Raw genomic sequence first — 22,994 nt, 5'->3', positions numbered from 1 at the left:
GCTGGGCGAGCTATCAAATGCACAAATTGCAACGGGGAGAGCTATAATGTGAAGCCTGGAGTGTTCATCTGAGAGGAAAGAAGTGCAGTGTTGGCAAAAGGGCTAACGCGGTAAGCAAGAGAGACCGTGTAAGTGGGTCCTCATGTGATCTAATGCAGGTACGCATCAATGAGATCCCATTGAACAACTCAGTGAATGGTAGCTAACTCAACTTGTACATTCACATGCATAATGTAGATGACAACACAAACCCCATTCATTATATCTATGGTTTAACAATCTACTAATCTCGTCAGTAATTTTGCAAGGATATTTAGTACCATGGCCTGCCACCCTGTTCAGTAACGCGGCTCTCGTACTAGCTCGACTGTAACTTGACTTGCTATAAACACAAAACTAATCTCCAGCTAGCTGTTATACATGAGCAACAGCTTCAGCCTCATATGGTAGAGCATCGAACTATGTAAGGGGTTTTTGCCCCTGTCAATCAACTAGAACAAGCTTGTTCATAATCTCAAGACTCCTCAATTGGGTCCCCATCAAAGTCGGGTAAAGCTCTGATGTCAGTTCGTCCCTCGTGCGGTCTCCTCTTGCGACTACCTCTTCCTCGAGCCTTACCGCTTCTGTTACACAATGGCGGTGCTTTCAGTGGCGGCAGCGGCATCAATAAGGACTCTGCTCCCGGGTGAGCAAGTTTTCCCACGAAAAGGCTCGGCAAAGTGAATATAGATGAAGAGCGGTCAGCGATTGTGTCTGTATTATCAGAGTCTGCCTTTGTCGCTTGATTGGAGTGTAGTTGCGGTGAAATGCTTCTGTGTTCCCTCTCTGCGCTCCTCAATGCTGACGAAGGCAAAGAATCAGAGTCATTGGCCGTTCCGATGACAGAAGCACCCATCTCTCGCCCACCCGCCAATGTTTTGGGTAACTCCATTTGCACATCCCCCGATGAGACTGAGCCGTCGGCCGCCTGGCAGCTTGCACTGATAGTATCAGAAAATTCAACACATCCAGAAGTCCTATCAACACTAGTCAACCTTGGTGTGCTATCTCCGAGAGTTGACGGCGGGTCCTCAGCCATTTGCTCCTCGCCCTCATACGAAGGCGAAAGGAATTCTTCGGTGCTTATCACCGAGCTAGATGGTTGCAACTCCCTGGCTGTTAAATTTACAGCCTCTTTGAAAACCTGATCAGTTACGTCGTCGGTACTTGAACCGAAAATGAGCCTCTTCCAAGCATCGTTGTCATCTTCTTCAGTTCTGTGTCTCCATTTTTCAAGTTGCGAATAGGCTTCAGTAGATTCTTTTGCTATAATGTGTGTCTTCGAAAGTTTGGTGTTCGATCGATGGGCATCCATACTGCATTCAGAAACTGATTCCTTGCCGGGTTCTTCGGTTCTTTGCCCGTGGCTGAAGCATGATGCGTCAGCTGAGGAGGCACAACTTCCATTTGTGACAAACCCACTGTGCAAATTTGGGTTAGTTTCTTGGTATGAAGCGATCCGGTAAGACTTGTCTTCGTTCTCTTGCGGGTGGCTAATGTTGCTGGTCCGTTGCATCGGTAGACTGGACGACGAACGCATCATACTGGCCTCGCTCGTTTCGAAAGCCATTGTGTCCGGTTGAGTTGGCAATTCACTGATTCCAGGACTAATATTCGGTCTAAACATAGGACTATTTAGAAGAGACGAGCCTCGTGTTAGGGGGATGATGTCGTTCTCGCAAGATGCGAGAACACGTTCCATCCACCTCGCGTTCTCGGCGATCTCGGAGGGAGGTCTTCGTTTTTGGCGTCCGACTTCAACATGGATGCTCCCACTACCGTCAGACCTCATGGATGGAGACCACTGGAGGATCTTTGATCTAGTAGCTCGACACGGCGTTGGCTCGTGGATCTCAGACGATGCATGTGCGACATGTACAGGCGCTGCGCAATGCAGCTCTTGGCGAGAATATACTGGAAACTCCCTAGAGTATCGGCTGGTTTCATTACGTCCTTTTCGAGCCTCCATGCTTCTGGTCTGAAAGTAATCCATTGACGAAGAGGTACTGCTTGTGCAAGCTTCCATATAGCTGGCGTCTGTCACTCGGCCCTGCGGAGCACGACCAATTTGATGCGCTTGCAAACGATTGGGGCTCAACGTAGGTGGTGACAATGGTGAAGTTGAAGTCCTTCTCGGATCTTTTTCCTGGCTTCCGATCTGAATTTTCATATTCGCAGGCCCAGCTTGTGTCAAAGCTGGTGGAGATACTCCGAGCTCCTCCTGGCCAATTTCTCTTGTTCTCATAGGCTGCACCAGATTCAAGCGAGCTCCATGGCTTGGTTGTTCTATCATTCTCCAAGGGCGCCCACCCGACGCTTGTTTGTTGCCAGAAAATACAAGCTCTATCGGCTGTTGGAACTCCAAGCCTGCCCAGTCAGGCTTTCTGAGGAGCTTCCGTCTCTTGTCGTAAACCCTGGGATTCTCTTGATCCGCTTTGGCGTCGAGTGCAGAACGCTTTCTGGCACCGGAAAAGGGATTGGTATTCAGGCATACTGCAATACTGGCAGTTTCTTCTGCGTCATCAGCCTGTGGATCAAACGACTGTTTTGTGCTCCGGCTATGGCCCCCTACATCAGTCGATGGCAGCGCAGGAGAACGAAGATGGGTCGATGGAGATAACGCATATTCTGGCTCCTTTCGTAGATGGTGTACATAGTCTGGACTGAGAAAAGAAATCTTCACGGGGCTCTGTTTGACATTTCCGTTCAGGAGCCTATTGCGGGCGTTGGCGAAATGTTGCTTCTGACGCTTCAGCACTTCGTTTTTCGCGTGGCCCCGAGAGTGACGGGCCAAGTTCCCTTCTGTCCAGTTCATTCTGTGGTTCGATCAGAGCTTGTAGGAGCTTGTTTGGCGATGAGTCGGGGATAAGATGGGACGGTAGATGGTTGAGTAAAGCTTCAAATAAACTGCTAGCTAGTAGCTGCCGGGCGAGTATATGGTTGTATAGGTGATTTCTAGGGTTTTCTCCTCGTCAGCCCAGGTATAGAAGAGGCAGACAGGCAGATAGACGTCCCGGATTATGTTCCCACCAAGTCAGGAACCCAAGTCACCGAGGTACGTGACGCAAGTCGGGCAGTCTATCTTCATAGGCCAAGGCAACCACGACCCAGGTAAAATAGTCGAAGACTGGGACATCGAACCTGGAAGGCCCTCGCTTTGCGGCGTGTATGGCCAGTACCTACCTAGTAGCTGCTGATTTAGATTTTTCAAATCCGCCACTCTGCACAGGTGCCACGGCGTCTTGGCCATAGAGTCGATTATTGGCAGCACCACAATCTTGGTCTGTCGGCCAGGTGCTGGGTCAAGCAACGATTCCAGTCAATGCACCTTATGGGCCTAGGCCCGGTGAGCAATATTGGCCTTGAGGATATATCAGTCAACAGAACGAAACGTTCCCCTACAAAACAGCTGCATGCGGTCTCGCTTTCTCGGAAGGCTGTGGAATGGGGCCTCGCACAAGTCACGAAACAGCTACAGAGCTTAGGGTTGAGACCATCAGCGTTGGAATTCACGAATCAAGGCGCCAGAGCGGCAAAGCAGCTCTCTATCGCACGCTGACATCAGTCAGGTCTCGGTCCGGGTCGGATTTTGAGCTTTGGGGTTGTGCAAGGCAACGACTTTGACGGCTATCGGAAAACATGCTGGCGGTTATGTACCGCGCTGTATGTTAGTTTTCTCGGTCCTGATTCACCATGTCACTCTCCTGACGGCTCACTCAACTATTATCGGCATGGATATGGGGTATCGAAAAATACAGGTTGTCGTGCCGTATGGTGCTTATTGCTAAGATCAATGACAGAGGCCCGACATTAGACGCCACTTTGTACCTCTGGAACACGTCGAATTCCAAGCAATACCGAATCTTGGTCTAAGGTAGCACATCGCGATAGGAAAATAAATAATTCACAATGACAGTATGGTGGGGGCTGGGATTTGTGTCAGATCTCCTCGAGTCGATAATCTGGATGGCACCAGTGTGATCGCAAGGTCGCACTTAGAGCGATGCAGGGCTTTGGTCGACGTTTGCAAACGGCCGGCCGCGACCACATATGATACTTAGCAGAGGTGAATAGAAGAGGTAATCGACACTCTGGCAACCCGGTCTCCGCCCACTGCCTGATTGGGATTGTTCCTTGACGCGTCGTGACCCCAAGCGACCACAAGGAACCACTTTTCCACGACTTTCTTCAACTAAGCCACCGCTGCATCAGGAGTCTTTCTCTCACCTCACATACCTCGAGGTGAGACAAGTCTAGCTTGGCCTTTCATTGAGTGTGCTCAAAGTGAGAGGGCACTTTTCAGGTATTTCAGCCGCCCATTTATCACCAGGCGCAAGGTAGGAGGAGCATCAACCCGCACGACTCCAACCTTGAACTGGCTGATAACGTGCGCGAGGTCTGAAGAGCGCGCCTTCCTCCGGCTACACATTTTCCGTTTACCAAATTTGCAAGACACCGAAAACTCATCCTTCACTTGGTGCAACCTGGATCTCGTCCGATACCTATCGCGCCCCAGCTTGCGGCGAACCCTCGGGGCTCTCGTCCCACCACACTCTTCCCATCCATCGCCATCATCACATTGTCTCGTCCACTTCCTATCACATCTCAGCTTCAGACCTTCTCCTGGGGCCTTGATCCGCTGATTTTCATCCCGTTCATCACCATTGCCTACATCTTCTCTTTCTCTACCTGCGCGTCACCTGCAGCATATCTACGCAGCTTCACGCGCAGAGAACGACGTCAACCATGGCGCCTTTGATGCCGCTCGATGAAGCGGCCCATCTCAACGCTGTGCAAACCGTTCGCAATGCAGGAACCGCGTTCCTCCGTATTCCCCTCGAGGTACGTTCTTCTACTCCCTGATGTAATTCACCTTACATCTCACATCTTCTCACATCTTAACCCGGTGATCGCAACCGTTCTCCTCCCACCCCGTTTCCCCATGCTCTCCCAGCAGACCTTTGAATAATTAGAATCCCAACTGAACCGAGCATCAACAGATTAGATTGGCAATCTACGAGGATGCTGTGGCTCTCAAGGGTCCCATATACGCGTGGCAGGTACAGAAACACTCCAACAAATTTCGTTGGTCGTTGTCGGATGCTGGGCATGTCAGATCTAGCCATCAAGACCGTCAACACTGTCGTCAAAAACCTTTCACAGTTGTGTCACTTGCACAAACATGCCGCCAAATCTACCACGAACTCGAGAATTTCCCGGTCTTCTATCGAATGAACAATATCGGGTTTAGGAAATGCAACGACTTGGTCGCATTTCTCGTCTCGATCACGCCCAAGCGAAGAGAAATGCTCCGCAACATCACCCTCAGCTTCAACTGGGACAACGGCCACAACACATTCTTCACCTACCATAGTAAGCAGGAGAAACACATTTGCGTGATGCTGAGTCAATGCAAGGACCTTCAGGGACTTTGGTTTCAGATTGACATTGGCGCCAGTTACTGGTCCCCAGGGATGTCTCAGCAGCAACGTGTCATGGACAATCTCAAGAGGTGCTTGGAGGACATCTGTTCCTCCGACGATTATACCCAGGTTTTGAACTTTCCGCTTGGAAGGATTCGGCTCACGTCTATGAGCGATTCTTTCAATAGCGGTCCTTTGAATAGCGATCCAAATGCAAGGGATTTCAAGCTGGATCTTTTGGAGACAGAGCGCCCTGACGATTCGGATCCTGAAGCCTGGTACCATCAACAGGCTGTGGTCGGCCTGATCAAGAAAATCAAGGAAAGACTCACTTCGCATCGACAGCGATTTATGGACACTATGGGCATGGAGGGGCTTCCATCGCTTTTCTCTGATGCCCAGCTGCAAGCCGCCTACATTGCCGCACGGATCGACTTTCCTGGTGAGGATCGTATTGAGCAAGACCTTCAGAAAAGCACGTCTGGCGCGGTCTCAGGCCGAACACGAGGCCGCTCCAAGCTGAAAGCTACAGTCAATGAATGGGGCGTCATCAAAAGAGAACAACATAAGTATGACGCCGAAGGTATTCTGACGTATGATCACTTCTTTATCCGCAATGTCAGATGGAGCGGATCGAACATTGAATGCGAAGTGGAGCACGACGAAGATATCCCTGCGTCCTGGGAGCCTATTCATGCGACTCTATCAGATTCCGGAAGATGGAGGATCTTGAACTTCTACCAGAGCTTCACAAGAAAACTCATGATTGAAGGCGCCTCCAAGTCACTGGAGGAAATCAGCGACCTGCCCACGCCGAAGAATATCACCGACGTCATATATGGACTGCTCGATGATTGGCACCACGAAAATTTGCCTGCGTGGAGAGGTTGGGTCAACGCCTGGGATCGCCTCAAACTCTTGTTTGATGAAGAGATCCTTCGACTGCAGCAAGAGGCTGAGGCGTCCAAGAAGGCGGCTGCACAGGCGAAGAGGGTCCAGAAGCGCAAAAAGAGCAGCAAGAAACGCAGTCTCAGCGCCAGCGGAGAAGTTCAGAGAAGTACCAGGGCAGCCAAAAGGCGCGAATAGACTGTGGCGTTTGGCAATGGTTCACCACAGTACTTGAGATCGATTTGTTGATTGCGCCAGTTTTGATATGGCTATTTGCACTAAACCCGCCAGGGAGGCGTGGCTTTGTAACTCATTCCCGTAGTCCTAGAGAGACTAACTACACTAATTCATGATTTGACAACCACTTTATCTCTCCTAGTAATCGCGAATGACATGTGGAGGCCTGCTCATCCAGATCCCCAAAAACGAATTATTCAGATTTTGAATTATTTATCTTGCTGTATAATCGGAACGTGGGTGGAGAACAAGGCAATTACAGTAATTGATCTGCGTCGTTCATGGCTCGACAATTTTGCAGAACATTTCAGGCCAAGCGGCGTAATCAAGCTTTTGAGTCAAAGATATTGGATTATTAACTATACATAGAATACCTTGTATCTCAACCTTTGGTCTCTGTCTACAATGTGAGAAGCGCGGCACCTCCCAGGCCCAGGAGGATCATGCTCACAGCACCGCTGGACTTGATAGCACCGCTGACAACGACACTGCCTCCTCCTGCGCCCTTGCCCGGAACCGAGCTGGTGCCGGTGCCCTTGGGAGAGGCAGAAGTCGAAAGCGTGGCGTTGTACTTGGAGCCGCTGCCGGTGATCACGGGCACGACGGTCGCCGTCTGGGTCACGTAGACGACGGATTCACTGGACGAGGCGGGCGCGCTAGGCGAAGAAGAAACGGACGAAGAAGACGCCTTGACGTAGACGGTGGTCGGCAGGCGCAGCGTCGATGTCGTCGTAGTCGTGCTCTCGTCGCTGGCGGGGGAGCCGGAGCCGGAGCCCTTGGCGCTGGGGCTGCCCGCGACCGGGTAGCTAGTGAAGGCCGTCTTGATGTTAGTTGTCACGGAGCCAACAGGACAGTTCGTCACGGTTGCCGCACAAGCGGTGATGGTGTAGATGCTCGTGATGTACTGGGTGGAAGTGGAGTAGCCGTTCGCAGGAGCTTCGGGGACCGTGGTTGGCTGCGTTGACCCGATTGGGCAGACCGTGGTGTACAAGGGGATGACCTCCGTGACAACCACTTCTCCGTTCGCGGGACAGTTGGTAACCGTGGGGGCGCAAGAAGTCACAGTCTGAACGCGGGTGGTGTAGACCGTGGAGGTGGTGTACTCGACTGGGGAAGTGGTCGACTCGGAGGCGCCCTGGCTGCTGGATCTTGTGGCGCTAGCAGTTCCGGGGTATGTGACCGATGGGCCAGTTGGGTAGACAGGGTAGCCAGACGAAGATAGTATGGAAGAGGCGCTACTGGTAGTCGAAACACCGTACGTCGACGAAACCTCGTAAGAAGTTGAGCTCTCGTCGTCTGTGCAGTTATCGTCATCATCAGAGATAGATGAGGAGGCCGTGGAAGATACTGTGGGTTGTGCAGAGCCGCTGCTGCTGATGGTAGCACTCTCGGTTATTGAAGGAATCGATGCGGAGTCGGTAGAGCTAGCACTGTACGAGCTCGAAACGGACTCTGAGACAGAGGAAGAAGAGGTATCAACGGTAGCCGAGCTAACAGTTTCCGGACCCTTTGTTGAGGACACAGTTGCAGAGCTGGAAATTTCGGAGGTCGTCGAAGAAGAAATGAGCGTCGAGCTTGTGGTTGAGCTGGTAGTGGAAGTGACTTCAGTGGTTGTCGAGATGGTAGAGCTGCTCGTAGCAAGCGAAGAGGATGTCGAGCTCGCCACAGAGCTGCTTGTGCTTGAAGTCACATCCTCCTCCTGCTGGTTGAAGATCTTGATACTAGAGAGCTTGAAGTACGATGACGAGAAGTGATCACCGTTCTCGGCAACGTACTTGGTACACGTATCGTAGCCGGTGCTGGCTTTGCAGCTGGCACCCCACTGGGCATCTTGACCTGCTACGGCACAGAAATCGATGTTCAAGACAAATCTCATGTCCGAGAACGCCTTCTCGATGTCGCAGTTCTGAATCGAGAATCTAGGGAGACCCCAAGTCGAGGGCAGTGGCTTTCCCAAAGCGATGTCAAGCGGTGCCAGGAGATGAGGCCAACTCCAGACGTTGAGAGCACTGCTAGTCCACTCGAGAGCATATACACCTCCTTCTGCGGAACCAAATGGCGCTCCATGGTCACTCGCGCTGCATCCCTGGAAGTCCCACTGGCCCGGAGCGTGGTCGTAGCAGTTAACGGAGTCGATCGCAGTGGAAGCAAGCATGTCGGCCGACCTGACAGTGCAGGTTCCAATCTGATCGGGGCTGGCTACGTGAGCAGTGAAGCGGTTGAAGTCGAGATCGTTCCAGTTCTCCATGATGTCGATCTCGCCCTTGGTAGGCCATGGCTCGCCGAACATCCAGCTAGAGTGACGACATCAATAACTGCACAACACTGTCATATATATCTGTGACTCGACTTACAAGGAGGGCCACGCTCCGCAGGTTGGCTTGGGCAGATGCGCAAAATCTGCGATGAACAGACCGTGGTTGTACGTCTGCACACTCTCAAGTCTCACACTCTTACGACCATACCCGAACGGATTGTAAGTCTGCTTTGTCTCAGGTCCAATGTACACTTGGTCGTTTTCGATGGACACTAGGCCAAGCTCCTGCGCCTTGACGGAATCTTGGTACTGAACATAACCTCCGGTTGGGTCGACATCGTTAATATCGCCGGTGCCAAGTTGACTCTGTTCAACATGTCAGACGCCAGGCTCATCTTAGGTATGGTTTTCAATCTCGAGGGAACTTGCCTCGAAGAAACCAAACTTCTCCAAGAAATTAGTAGAGTCGTAAACCTCTGCTTGGTGGTACGATTTCAGAGCAGAGGTGCTGGTTGCATAGGCTGCGGCAACTATGCCGACTGATTTAGCGAGCGAAGGAGCCATGGCTATGGCTATAGTATTATGAATGAATGAATGACGCTATAGTATAAAAGAGAGGATGACGTGCGGTACGTCAGATTATGAGTATACACTCAGCTATAAAGTTGGCTTGGCTCAAGCAGAGAGGCGTGACAGAGAGAAAGGAGGCCAAGACCTACACCGGCAAGCGGGCGACTTTATCACAGCAGATGCTCTGGCCCGTGTCATTGGGGATGCCTCTGTCACCTCGTCAGGCCAATCCTTAGTGAGCTGGGGCGTCTGCAGGTGTGCGGCACCGCCTCTGATTGAAGCTTCCCGACCTAGGGTCCGGAGACGCACACCGATACTTCTCATTGGCCCCAAGAGGTCGTGTACCCTCCCATCAGATCATAAGTGGCGGTCTTCTCATGATCTAGACGAATAGACCGATCCATTCTGGGCAGTCTAATTTATTGCACGCAGGTGGCAGCAGGGGTGAGCGGATTGGAGCCTGGGGATGGAGTCGTCGACGATGCGGGTAAGATTTAAGACGTGTGGAAGACCAGGTCGTCCCCTGGCAGGAGGTTGCCCAATTCGGATTCGGGTCCGTTCGACAGCAATCCTAGTTGCAGTCCATTGGCCAGGCCCGCCAGGGGCTCGACGTGCCTGCAAGGATCGAGTAGACGAGAAGGATCGGTTGCATTGCAGGAAGACAATATGGAAAGTCGGACATCCCCCCAGGGCCTGGCTTTCCTGCGCCGCTTGTTATCATTGGTCTGGGGTCGCGCGGTTAATTGTTGACAGGAATACTGGATATTTATCATGGGCCTTGCTTTCGCCCCAGGATTCAAACTGTGTTGACCTTTTCGTTTTCCTTGCCCTTCTCTTGCTTAGTCCCCTTTTGGCTCCATGATTTCACGATGTTGTCGCCATGCTTGCCAAGCCTTGTCACTAAACCGCGGCGACGTTGAAATTAGGGGTCCTCACTCTGTCAGTGGCGTTGCGGGCCTGTCCGCGGCGTTTCCTCAAGTGTATCCGAGCGCCAACGGGTTACTGAGGTGGCGCACAAGTTTCCCTTTTGAGATACGAGAACTTCATCAAGCTAACCTTGAAGTTGGGGGGGTCATAAGTAAAACGAAACTATCAATGCAAGTATAGGAATCAAGTATGTGAATCATCGCAGAGCCGCACGTAAATCTACCACTGTAATAGTTAGGATCAGCGGTCTCTATCGAGATCTCGGGAGCTTGCATGCAGCTCCAACGTGCTCAGGCCAGGATCGACTGACTGTGACTCAAAGAGGAAGCTCCAGCGACAATCTTACTGCTTAGCAATCCAGGTCCACAACCCTATTAATAGTCTAAAATGACCGTGGCCATCTAGCTGTGGTCGGTCAGGAGTTGCCATTCTCTGATGCACTATGTCCACAGTCTACATTGCAGCGGAAACTCCTATTACTTACGCTTAGAACTGATCAGAATTTGGTACCTATGTGATGTTGATAGTAAGCCTTTTGAGTGGATGCATGTCGGGTTTACCGACAGCTGTCACCAAGCGCTGGGAGTCCTTGGAAAGTGTTGGTTGTAACTCGGCGAACATTGCAACAGGAAGTCGAACGCAGCTAAGACCGACTATATGGTTAGATTCTTAGATCTGAAGCACGGTCTGTTATCAGAAATTATCGCAGTCAAGAGGCACCAAATTATTGCGCAAGGAGGCTACTCAAATCATGTCTCTACTTGTAATCATTGTTGTACCTTGGAATGCATGATTCCAAAACGAGATCCGCTGTGGAGGGGGGAGCCCAGACGGCGTGCTTGGCAACCGGTCTTAGTACTATTGGACGAAAGTCATCTTGCTAGTTCAGCATGTACTTCTTTGGAATCTTATAGCAAAGCAGATTTTGTCATGCTCTCTCGCGATGGGAGGGGAGATTCCAATCAACCGCCACACTAGCATGTTGCTTGCAAGAGCCAATGTGATGGGTAGGGCAGAGGACACTGTTCACCTCATTTCGTGGGTTGCGGAGAGAATAGACGGGTCCCCGGCATGTTCAATGAAGCCGTAACCAGCCAGCGAGTCGGTTCGTAATGCTCGGCACTCTTGATCATTCTCCTTGCAGCTACTAGAGACTCAGACATTGTTTCTCAGGCTGGCCATATGAAACCTCTAAGAACAATGCCGACAATTTTTTGGTGACTGGTAAAGCATTGTGGGCAATCCCAGGTCGCCATCTCAAACAATATATAAACGAGAATCGAATCACCTTTCGACGACTGAGTAGTGGTAAGCATGCGAAAGGTTGAGGATTGGACAACAGGTATAGCATTTGAGGAAACAGAGAGTGACGGCACAGGCCAGCTTGAGGTGCAGAGGACAGGCAGTCATTTCATATCGAGGCAACGTCGCTGAAACGTGCGCCGAGGCACGGCACAGCTCATTTACCGTCGCTCCTAAGGAAATCCTCCAAATCTCGCTAAAAGTGCTATGTGATTAACAATCTGGAAGGGCTCCGGGATCAGCATAATTCTTAGAGTAGCTTCTATCCGCGGTTGCTTCTTACAATGTTGATGTCATGCCGTCCCCTGTCGTTCTAAGAAGATGATAAGACTTCAAACTTCCCTCCTGCGGCATCATGTCGACATTGAATGATGAAATCCCATGCAACATCTCTATTTGCCAACACTGTTTGGTGTTAGTATCCCTCGATTTATGCAAGATTAGTGAAGCATAGCCCACCAGCTCTCTTTAGGTTGCTTTAACCACTAAACATCACGACATAAGCCAACCGCCACATTTTCTCCGATTGAATGGCCAATATTAGTGATAGCAACCTGATCTTGTTGGGTTTCTTCCTCCAGAGAGTGATGCTCTCATATATGCAAGAGACAACTTACGATATGATTCAGCAAGGGGGACCGTATATTGTGCCAAGCAATGTGCCGCATACCTCTACGGTCACCAGCCTTGATTTCCCGGCCTAAATCGTTGCTAATACCTGAATAATTTCGAGATGCTGAGTCCTCTCGCCTCTCTATATGCTGGATCGTCGGATCGACGCGACAATGGGTGTCTTGGAGAAACGACGAGCCGAATATCCAGGAGGAGGGAGAGATAAGGTTGTTGAGATTTTGAGGGGACCTATCAAAGCATCGGCTAACGGCTCACTGAGTCTACTACTGCCGATGTCACGCCCGGAGTTTACCTTATCTAGGCCAAGGCCACCATGCGGGTGTGGTGCATCGCAGCCTTAAATGATCCTCGCCCTACAGCCTTGCCTACGAAGTGCAAAACATAATAGCTTAAGAGGGACTACGGCAGGTCGACGAACGGCGGCGCCACTTCCCGCAAACCGAATCCACGCATAAATGGGTTAGTCGCCTTCAGCCGATGATGATGAAGTTAAAATGACCGGGTACGGTACCACGAAGGTTTTGTGGTGTTCCCCCACCTCGAGATCTGATGATGTGCCTTCTCAATCGTCTTGGATGAGTTGAAATTGGGATCGCTAGATTCAGCTTAGGAAAGATAGGCTGAATGCTCGCTTGAGCTTGAGATGATTCTACGTGAGGGGATCGGGTGAGGTACGTTCAAGCCAATCGCATGGGTTGCTATCGGTCACATCGTAGAGTTTGACCTCAACGTGAGGGGTATGATCATCTGAACTTCCCAAGGTTATTGTTTAGCGGATGCATCGCGGTCGGCGCTTCCGTCTCTTTGGGAATCTTCAGGCGTAAGTAGATTTGGCCTGGCTTTTGACGGCTCGGCCTTCGGATTTCATCGACGTAGATACAGAGATAAACCATTGTGATTAAAGCTGTCCGATGGGCTGTGGTGGTAATTATGGAGAGTTATGGCAGGCTAAAAGCGGCATTCAATACACCGTAATGTGGCAGGTCTTCCCAGTCAGGAGTTATTCATCGCAGGATCAGTGACGCAAACAGTTGTTATTGCCCTTAATTGTGTATCGTCTCCGTGTTCGATATGCTTTCCCTACAACGGGTAAACTGTGTACTCTTCCGCCAGGTATTCAGACCCGAACGGAAAGAATCGAAGCGAGCGTGTGGTTCTTCATCCAATGCTCATACGGGCATAATCACTGCGTGTGTTATATACTGACTAGTAATTCTTTCATTTGTGATTGACAGTCTATAATATGCCACGAATAGAAGTCGTCCACAGTAGGGGATAACCCATAGGCTAGATTTACGGATCTAGTAACGTATCTTCATCTTCGTCCCCGGTCCCAGGATGATATAGCTAATAGACGCGCCTCATCGCATCGTTCCGTCCTTGAGCCTCACTATTACCTAAGTCAAGTGTCCGACCGGACCCCGAACGCCAGATGGAATCATCCAATGCCAGCCTTGCCCATGAGCCCTGGGAATTTTCCGTATTGCGCCTCTATGCCCAGTTATGTTGCCGTCGAAATGCCATATGTGGTGTGTGCGATTGAAAGAAGAAACTCCGCTCCATCTGCAGCCTCCGCCTGGCCACTCACATGGTGTAGACGGACGTGTCGTTACACAAGTACATATCCATGTCAACTCTGTCAACGGGGGCTGCAGTCCCCATGGTGGGGTCGAAGTTTAAGTCGACGGCGTGGTACTGGGCTGTTGCCAAGTCCTGCTCGTTCTTCAGCTTCAGATACTCCGTCTGTAGTGCCGTATAAGCCTGGCTCAGGACGTCGTTTTTTTGCTGTGCTTCCCCGAGCAGAATCTCAAGGTCTTTGATGCGTTGGTCTTTTCTTTCTCTGTAGGCTCTTTGGGAGGCACGATTTTGAGCTCTTCGGCGCTAGCAGGTGTCAAGTTAGCGGAGCTCAGTTTCAAGAAATTTGAGGGGAAATTTTCCCAAATGGTTCTATTGACTCACAGACAGAACGGACGGCGGCGCATTCTTATAACGGTTCTCTCGTTTCCGTTTGGGCTTTGCTGGGGGTTGCTGAGGTTGCTCCGATTGGTTCGAGTCTCCCGAACCATCGAATTGCTCGAAGCTGTGCTCCGCATCATGGTAAGGTATCTCGTACTAGGAAGAGTCGTTAGAAAATGTCGGTTTAGAGTGAGCATTTTCGTTCTTACTGGCGACTGCATCGGGCTTGTAGAAGCAGATGTGTCTATTTGTGATTCTGTACCGCCATACATGTATGAAATGGATGTGGAGGTAGACGGCAAGTCGAGGAGGACGTCGTAATCGTCCATAGTGAGATAATATTGAACGCAGGTAACTGATAATAATAAGTACTCTGTTTGGATCTAGAGTAAATATGGCCTCAAAATCAGAGTTCAGATTGGATAGATCGTAGATGGATGGCGTTCGTGGTTGATCGGCATATGACAGAAGTAAAACATGGCCCTGAGTGGAGGAGAGGCCTGGATGTTATATCCTTCCTACTTACACCTACATTCCGAAATTCCTAGCCAAACTTCACTTTGGCAATGATGTGCAGACCCTACGAGACCACCCCCCTGTCTTGACGCGCCGTTAGCTTGCAGGCATTGTACCGAGCTCTTAACGTGCAGAAAAGCTAAATGTACCTGTAGGTATCTTGGTTCCGCGGTGGGTTTGACCAGCCGGCGTCTAACCGGATTCAGCCCCCATGGGGCCAGTCCTGCTATTCCTCAGGCCTTGATCTCCAGGATCCAAGACCTGGGATTGGACCTTCGCGTACTGGTCGCATTGCGGGCAGCGAGATGGCTTAACTTGGCTGGGTGATGCTTATGTGCGGGCCACTCTGCTAAATGTAGGGAAGGGGACGCCACCAGGCGGGGCGCGGGAGGGCGGGTCCAGGCGGAACGAGGAGAGATACCTACTGTAAAATGAAACCCGAAGAAGGACTGCTGTTCCTCTGGAACCTGGAACAGAACCGAGTCTCTCTGGACTCTCTGCATAATCCATGCCACTGAGGCTATTCGTTGAGAATATCGCCTTGCTCGTCCTTACACAATCACATGCGTCAGAGGAAGCTGGCAAGGAGCCGGGGACTAGAGTGCTGCGAAAAGTATAACGCGGTCCTGACGAAAAGCCGCTGGCATAACCTCCTACTCTGCGTGTGTCAAAATGCAAGGTAACAAGTTACTTTCGACATGCAAGAATATGTGTCATTCTCGAGGGATTGTTTTGTCGAACTCATCCGATATCTCTGGTTGGAGCCTCGCGGCCCGGCCAGTATGTGCATCACAGTTCGCAGATTGTTTCCCATCTAGCGCATCACCGTTACTCACCGTTTTCTGGTAAGAGTTGCTTTCGGCTGCGGCTCAACTTGATGCTTATCCGAGCTGTCATTAGCTACGTCTGAATTTGCTTGCTCTCTATTGAAGAGGTTGCCTCCTTACTGCCAAAGATACGGTTCGACTGTTGAGCAGATGCGGTTAACTCCTGCAACAGTTCCCATTCTATTTTCAACAGCAGAAACAGGGATCGCCTCAGGGTCTCAAGCCCCATCTTGGGGTTGTAGCTGCCGCCAATGAGACGCCGAATCTGCCGGGTTGCCTAGCTTAGCTAGCCATTGTAGATCTCAAGTCTCTGTGTCTTTTCGGGGGACGGGGGCATCTCAGACAGAATGAGTAGTAAAGAAAGTACTGTTAGATCATTCGCCGGCTGCTAGAAAGGTAGAGCGCGTCTGGGTTAGGTGTACACGAGTCATGAATCGCTGCTTCGTAGTGGAGAAGTGGACTGCATGGAGTATATTCGATAGCGTTGTAAAAGCATAGGTGGTTTTACTATGGTAGATGACATCTTTGGCTGCTAAACTGGTGCGTGTTGAAAACACGGGTAAAGGCTCGGCTCAGCCAAAGGTTGATTCCTAATTCCTCCGAACACGCTCGCCGCTTGCAAAGTATCTCAGTGGACGCCTTTTTGCACCCTGCTTACATAGGTACATCAGCGTAGATAAAGCAGCTGGTTGGTTGTAAGTGCTGTGTGCTGGCAAAACTTCTTGTTCCCAATCCCACGAAATATGCAGCGGCCCTGACATGCCCACGAGGTTCTGACATGCACCAATGTTCAGATGAGACACGGCATCGAGGTTATGCCCACGTTCGCCTCTGGCCGAACTCTGAAGGCACCATTGCTGCATTTTCATGCAATACAAAGCGCTGACAAGCCACGTGCGCTGCAGCCATCCTTAGGGTTCATATAGGCAATGTGCGCCGCGAGACGGATCTGTGGGCAAGACTGAGCCCGCCGCCGCATCAAGTATCTGGATAGCCTCAACACTGGCAGAACTATGCTTTCCAGGATTGACTTCTGCGTCTGCTGTCACAACGCACGGCCGGCTACACATTCCGCCGCTAAGGCGAGAATGATGAGCAATCCTTTAGGGCCGGCTGCCGGCCAGCAGCTAGATTGATTTTAGTCTCAGACTTAGATGAAAAGAAGCATTGGGGCGCTCCTCTGCTGCTCCAGCACTAATAGAAGGCTGGTGCAAGTGCTATGGTGGTGTGAGCCAGCGTCTTGGGTCTGGCGATACTTTTGAGTTAGCTGAAGGTCCGAGAGCGATCGCAGCGAATCACCGACCAAGTGGGGGGTCGGGAGGCTCTCGGTCGGCGTGCCAAACTAGTGGCAGGACTATGAGCAACTCGCTTGTGCTGTCCATTTGATGGAACGAACTTGGGAGGTTCCAGAACGCTGCGATGTGCCGCGAATGACGTCGAGGCGGTGCTGTGCACGTCAACTGGAGTGGTAGAGCTGATCATGTTCTATAGCCAGCTCGATGCAAACTCGTATACGCGTGGACTATGGGTCGCCAAAGTACATGTTGTACTGTACATAGCTCCGCCGTCAGGGGTCGGTCAAGGCCTGGAACTCGGTGAATCCCCTCACGCATAACAACCTGGGTGACGTCAATCTGCAATTGGGCCTCGATTGGGTTTTCTTCCGCGCGAGGCACGGTGAGAAATTAAGTTGTCAAACGTCGTTTTGCCCCTTCATTAGGGTTCTGCGTCAAGGCCTTGTTCCCGTCTGACCTGATAACGTCCACCCATCCATCGGATGGGTGCTATGGACGGTATTTACTTGCCAGTGGGCCACCCCCAATCCTAAGTCCTTCTTGACCTATAAGTCTTCCAAATATGAGCTCCACCCACCCCGCTCTGTCTGCGAATTGCTGACCCATTGAGCAGCACCGATGAACAAGTAACTGGCTGAGTTCAGCCCTGGGATATTTACAGGTCACTACCTAACTTGCCACGGATCTTAGCCGCGTAGTAGTTGACAGGCGCCTGTTCAGGTAAATGAAGGCCTATTCGACGAAAGTGCTTACTCGGCACTGCCAAAAGACTATACAACCGCTTAACAGATGCACAGCTTTTGGTTCAAGTGCAGTTTCTTGAGCATCTCCGTGACCTGCGTCTTTGTGCCAGAGGTACATCCGGTCCACATGCGCCTACTGCAATTCACCTGTTCTGACAGGCTCATAATGACGACCTACCTATGTAGATACTTATTTGGGTACCTGTGAGTACAGTGTCATATCAGGAGTTGTAAATCGTGGTTTACTGATCTGCAACTCTCGAGCCATCGTAGCCTCCTAGGCCCTTTTACGGGTTGCCCATCTGGGGCAACCAACACATAGATGTTCTGCAACCTACATAGTTTGTTACGACTACACATATACAGCACGTGGGGTGTGTCTTAATGAGTACACCACCTAGCTCTCCTTTCATCTCTCTCATTCGTGCATACCCCGAAAGAACCAACAATTGCGGGAAGATCTCACAGAGGCGACAAGGTTGACTTGGTTATTTATGTCGGGGTTGCTGAACGGCATGAACGAAATCAATCATATCGTGATAACTTATCCATCGCGCTCGCATTTTCCCATCCCCGAGCTGCCAGTCAAGACAGGAACTCAGATCGAATACCAGGATCCTGGGCGTGTAGTGATGCCCCACAAGCACTTAAAAGTACATTGCATATGATACAGAATTCCCCCTGCCTTTGTCACCGAAGTTGGAATCCAATCCCAGAACAAAGTATTCCCCTGCTATTCCTCGCTTCAGCCCTGCCAGTCGGCAATCATGACCCGAAAAGCCAGCCACGAGGACCTTCACAATGCTCTTACCAACTGTGCCCAGCGCTTTCTTCCAGAATCAGCATGAGAGAAGCCACCAATGGCCATGCGGTGGCTTATGGATGTCCTGATACTCTGGAGACGGGACCCTGGAGTATCTTGAATGTCGGGGTGCGGCGCGTTATAGAACCGAAGCTTGCCAAGACCTTGGAACACTGTGGATTGATTGGTAGGAAAAGGAATGAATCCTACTGGATGGTCTGTTCATACGGGGATACTGCTGCTGAAACCGTGTGCACCGAACAAATCACCAAATTGGGATGTATGCCGCGCCGAAGGATTGTCCACCGATAGACCTTGTGGCACACATCGCATTCAATCTCGCATGCTTCTCTTTTCAGCCCTATCAGGCAGTGTCCCAGGATCAGTAACAGTCAGGCATCGAGTTAAGGGCTAGTTGCCATACGAAGACTGCGGTGGTGATGATCGTATGTGCGTGTCAAGCGTTAGGGCACTGATCCTTCCTCAACTGCGCCGTACATCTTGCGTGTAGACACCTAGGCAACCTCGCCGAATTCGCTGGGTACCACAGGGTCCTAGAAGCGTTTCAATGCAGTCAGAATCCCGGCGGTTTACCAGCTTCATTGTGCGGTCTATAATTGCGATATTCCAACATTCGTTAGGCCTGGTAGGCATCATGGACTCATCTACATAGTACGAGCAGGGTAGTGTGCAGATAGGCACGCTTGGGTGCCCAACAACATCTATTCGAAATAGCACGAATAGTCCCGCGTATGCAGGGACTTCAACCCCAGTTCACACCCCGGAAGTCGAAACGATCATTGCCGACGCCCAAGCCCAGATTGTGGTACACCGCGAATTGGCCACGGCGTTGCTCTTGAATGCGCGCAGCGTATATAGGCAGTTCAACGGCACGTACACCAGGTGACCAGGCCACGAGGCAGTCTATCCCCGGCCAATTTCCGCCCCAATCTCTGTCCTACAGATGCACCTGAATACTTTCACACAGCCCTATCGCCCGGACGAATGCCCAGCAGAACAGAGCATCCTGAGGAACAGCGATAGCATTGCCTTCTCCACTCAAGACAGGGCCCCCGTGTGGAAAGCTCGGGCAAGCGGGCATCTTTCCGCCATTCCCCGCCGGCGGGGATTGTCATTGGCCCTGACCGGAGATCCTGCTTTCGATACCTGGGGATACAGGTCGACTGCGCCAGATGTCGAGTTCGTGATAACATGCTCGCTTGTCGCGTATGTAAGCCATTGGGCCTGTATACCCCTCTCTTGCAGATAGCCATCAGACTTGCAGGGACCTGCCCGCACTCCCGCGAACGGGTACCGGCGTCGGCCATCTGGGCAGATAGGTAGCCTGTGCGTGGGCAGTAGTTTCCACTGGAGTTAGTCGGTTCTAACAGCAGGCATGAGTATCATGGCGCATACAAACAGGGGACTGAGGAGCGGAGTATCGATTCTAGGATCCGCCTGACACTTGAACGGTACTCTTGCTGACACTCTGCTGACCGCTGCTCTTATCACTGGAATAGCCAGACTCCCGCGTTTCTTCATGTAAGTCATGCTTCGGCAACATGTAGCCACGTTTCAACCCAAAGCCAGAGTTGTACTCAGTGCCCTTGGAGTGATCCGAGGCCCAGCCTCGTACGAGTGGACCCTTTGTGCATGACCGGTGCGGTTGTGAATATCGTTGTCCATGCCTTATGTCGCATAAAAGGAATGTACTGACACTTGGACATGAAGAGTCAAGTGCAAATAAATGTCAGGCCAACCCGATCCTAGCCGATCGATCGTTGGTCACATTCCGCGACGAATAGGCTTAGTTGAAGATTGTGCTAAGCGACTTGGCTCTTACAGCGCTGGTGTCTCTTCTTTTCCGAAGCACAAAGAGAAAGGCTTTACACTGCCATCTCATGTCTTTAAGCATTTTCAAGGAGAGCTACAGAATTCCAAGCTTGTGATCCTTCTATTACAAGATAGTATACAACAGCCGTGCTCTCTACTTTGTCCAATGAGAGCTATAATCAGCCGCCCGTGTTCTTTCTGCTCGGAACTTTCCAGCATAGAAAGCTATGGGCAAGTCAGACTACATGAAGCTTGCTGACCATTACAGAAGTACCCTCTTACACTACTGATGCCGTAATTCCAACCAGGCTGCTCTGGGTCTAAACCGCGGCTTGAGATCAGGCGCTAATTCACCTTGCATGGCCCCTGAGTGATCTAATGGAGAATAGCAAGTGTACATATCTGTACTTTCCCAGATCCTTGAAACTCCCCGTATTCATTAAGGACCCCGCCCTAGCTGCAAGTCGGACAGTAGGAGCTGTGACCCACACAGACCTTATCGGCGAAATGTGTTGCCATTGCAGATCGGCTCTACCTGGTTCAGGATGATCTCGGCGGGATCTTGATCGAGGCGGCTGCCAGTCCATCTTCAGCTTGAGTGACACCCGGGGCGAATCCTATGCGCCTGCTCAGTGACAAACTCTGCTTGAACTTAGACTTCGCCTCTTCCATATCACCAGACATGGCTGCAATCTCTCCGAGGTTGCACAGAGCAACAGCACAGGCTTCGTCACATTCTTCAGTCCGGTCGTCCCCGGTGACCTTGGACCCCGTTGCGTGAGCTTGAAGTGCCCAAGATCGAGCACTTGCAAGAAGTGATGCCCTTGTAGGCTGGACTTGATCTTTTGAATCCGCCACGCCCATGCCTCCCGGTACAGCGACTGGTTGCTGAGCTAATGATATTGCCAAGTTGTTCACTTCGAAGCGTTAGCCACCTAGAATTGACACAATGGTGTATAGACGGATTGGCAGTGTTTTGACTTACTCAAGACAGCAGTGTGGCAGCTCTTGGGAGGAGACAAAGTCAGCGCTTGAAGGTAAAGAGGTGCCGCCAGGTAGTGCTGGGATTTCGATTCGTAGTGATTTGCCAAAGCTATGCAGTTGCGTTAGTAGTGAATCAAGAAAAAAAAGCCCGCGCGAGCTCGAGAGTCAATCTTACCTTCAAGCGCACCGCCAATCTGCTCCGGTGACATCCAGTCACCTTCTCCTTCCTTGACCCCCTCGGTCTGTCGGCGCTGGAGCTCTTTCAGTACAGTTTCGACGGCCCAGACCAGACGCTCCCCGGCGGCATCACTTTTGAGAACGTGCTCGTCGGCATAGAGCTCTCCCAATTTTACGCTGATTCCAACCATTTTGCCCAGAACTCTTGTGCGCTTGGCCCAGAGATTTTCAGGGACTTCCTCTTCGGCATCCGAAGACTCTTCTTTCTTCTGCGGCGGCTTGGGTGCCTCGATGAGATTACCAGCTTTGTCAATGAGACCACTTCGCGCAGTCTGCTCCATTTTGTCGACCCATGTCTGGCAATCGCGAAGCAAGACCTCCAGCACGTCAATGGAGTTTTGGTAGCTTCCGAGCTTTTCTAGCCACGCAGCCAACTGGATTTTGATGCCCAGCACCCCGTCTGAGAATGGGTCTATACCGTTTCGATCGCATTGCTCCAGTGCCATCTTGTAGTATTTGAGGGCCAACTTCGGGTCTAGGCTGTAGTTGCTATAGTACAAGGCGCGCCGCATAGATTTCGCAACATCGGGGGGGAATCTGGTGAACTGCTCGGCTTGAAAGTAGTTGAAATATGTGTAGGCCACATAGACAACTATGACGGAGATACCTGACAAGCTAGCAAAGCGCCAAGGTCAGTTTCAAGTCGCTTGAGCTCATCTTGTTGGAACGTAGAGCACATACAGGACAATGGCGATGACGAGTTCCTCTGGACTCTGTCTATACAGCTTGCGGAAGCTTTGTCCGCGAAAAGCGCCAACTAAAGGGCGAAGACTCAAGCTCTGGCGCAGAGCTTGGAACAGAAGCTTTAGCGACGGCTTGGGAGGCTGCGAGAACTCGGGCGGACGCTTGCTTCCTCCTGAGGTTGATTGAAGTCGCCTCTGCTGGAATCTGGCGAGGACGATGGTCTCTGCAAGTCGATCCAGACTTGGACTGCGTGTATTGGCCCGACAGAATCGAGATGCCGGGGCGAGGGCCGGGCGCCCGGCATGGGATGCCCAGATGCCGCTCAGCGGCCGGGCCGCGTAGAGGCGCATCGCAGACATTACGGCTGGCTGGATGCTGGAGCGATTGAGCTATTGCGAGGGAAACATCTCAAAGCCCGGGCTGCGTTGGACTTGGCAATTCGATGTCGACGATCCTGAGTGAAGTGGGCGGGAATGACGATTTGTGATCCGCGACCCGTTATTTCTGCGCCGTAGCTACCAGGAGGGAGCTTGGACCCTGGCGAGGTTGCCCAGCAGCGGGCGTAAAATCCACCACATCTACGCCTCCAGCGACGAACCCGAATATAGAGAGATGGGTCAATCAGAGGACTCGACGTGAAACTTGATGATATGGGCTGCTCTTTTCAATTTTTCTTTTCATACATGCAGTCTACCTGGAGCCCGATTCATGTACTAGATAACCTACGGATGTTCGAGTAGGTAGCTACAGTAGTTGCTCGATCGCACAAGTTACCTGAGGGAGCACGCAAGGAGCCACTAAGAGGACCCCTAGCCTCGGCTTGGGCTGCCCCACTGGAATG

General features: G+C 51.3%; 5 protein-coding genes across 5 annotated transcripts; 1 reads left to right on the top strand and 4 right to left on the bottom strand.

Moving 5' to 3' along the window:
* Nucleotides 1–514: 514 nt before the first annotated feature.
* On the bottom strand, nt 515–2,854 carry JN550_001933 (uncharacterized protein; the record flags this gene model as incomplete). The annotated part of the gene is made up of 2 exons (XM_049313172.1): nt 515–1,406; nt 1,458–2,854. 2 exons carry the CDS (start codon nt 2,852–2,854, stop codon nt 515–517), a joined length of 2,289 nt encoding a protein of 762 aa, XP_049175994.1.
* A 1,931-nt stretch (nt 2,855–4,785) lies between these two features.
* On the top strand, nt 4,786–6,548 carry JN550_001932 (uncharacterized protein; the record flags this gene model as incomplete). The annotated part of the gene is made up of 2 exons (XM_049313171.1): nt 4,786–4,881; nt 5,040–6,548. The coding sequence occupies 2 exons, from the start codon at nt 4,786–4,788 to the stop codon at nt 6,546–6,548; spliced, it is 1,605 nt and encodes a 534-aa protein (XP_049175993.1).
* A 439-nt stretch (nt 6,549–6,987) lies between these two features.
* Nucleotides 6,988–9,408, bottom strand: JN550_001931 (uncharacterized protein; the record flags this gene model as incomplete). Its single annotated transcript, XM_049313170.1, has 3 exons — nt 6,988–8,881; nt 8,942–9,210; nt 9,319–9,408. 3 exons carry the CDS (start codon nt 9,406–9,408, stop codon nt 6,988–6,990), a joined length of 2,253 nt encoding a protein of 750 aa, XP_049175992.1.
* Nucleotides 9,409–13,860: 4,452 nt separating this feature from the next.
* Nucleotides 13,861–14,561, bottom strand: JN550_001930 (uncharacterized protein; the record flags this gene model as incomplete). Its single annotated transcript, XM_049313168.1, has 3 exons — nt 13,861–14,157; nt 14,236–14,388; nt 14,442–14,561. The coding sequence occupies 3 exons, from the start codon at nt 14,559–14,561 to the stop codon at nt 13,861–13,863; spliced, it is 570 nt and encodes a 189-aa protein (XP_049175991.1).
* A 6,227-nt stretch (nt 14,562–20,788) lies between these two features.
* Nucleotides 20,789–22,512, bottom strand: JN550_001929 (uncharacterized protein; the record flags this gene model as incomplete). Its single annotated transcript, XM_049313167.1, has 4 exons — nt 20,789–21,165; nt 21,234–21,341; nt 21,408–22,084; nt 22,151–22,512. 4 exons carry the CDS (start codon nt 22,510–22,512, stop codon nt 20,789–20,791), a joined length of 1,524 nt encoding a protein of 507 aa, XP_049175990.1.
* Nucleotides 22,513–22,994: the final 482 nt, after the last annotated feature.

The sequence above is a fragment of the Neoarthrinium moseri genome (assembly GCF_022829205.1).
Source record: "Neoarthrinium moseri strain CBS 164.80 chromosome Unknown scaffold4_Wmoseri_CBS_16480, whole genome shotgun sequence".
NCBI lineage: Eukaryota > Fungi > Ascomycota > Sordariomycetes > Amphisphaeriales > Apiosporaceae > Neoarthrinium > Neoarthrinium moseri.
This window is presented reverse-complemented; position numbering and strand designations above follow the sequence as displayed.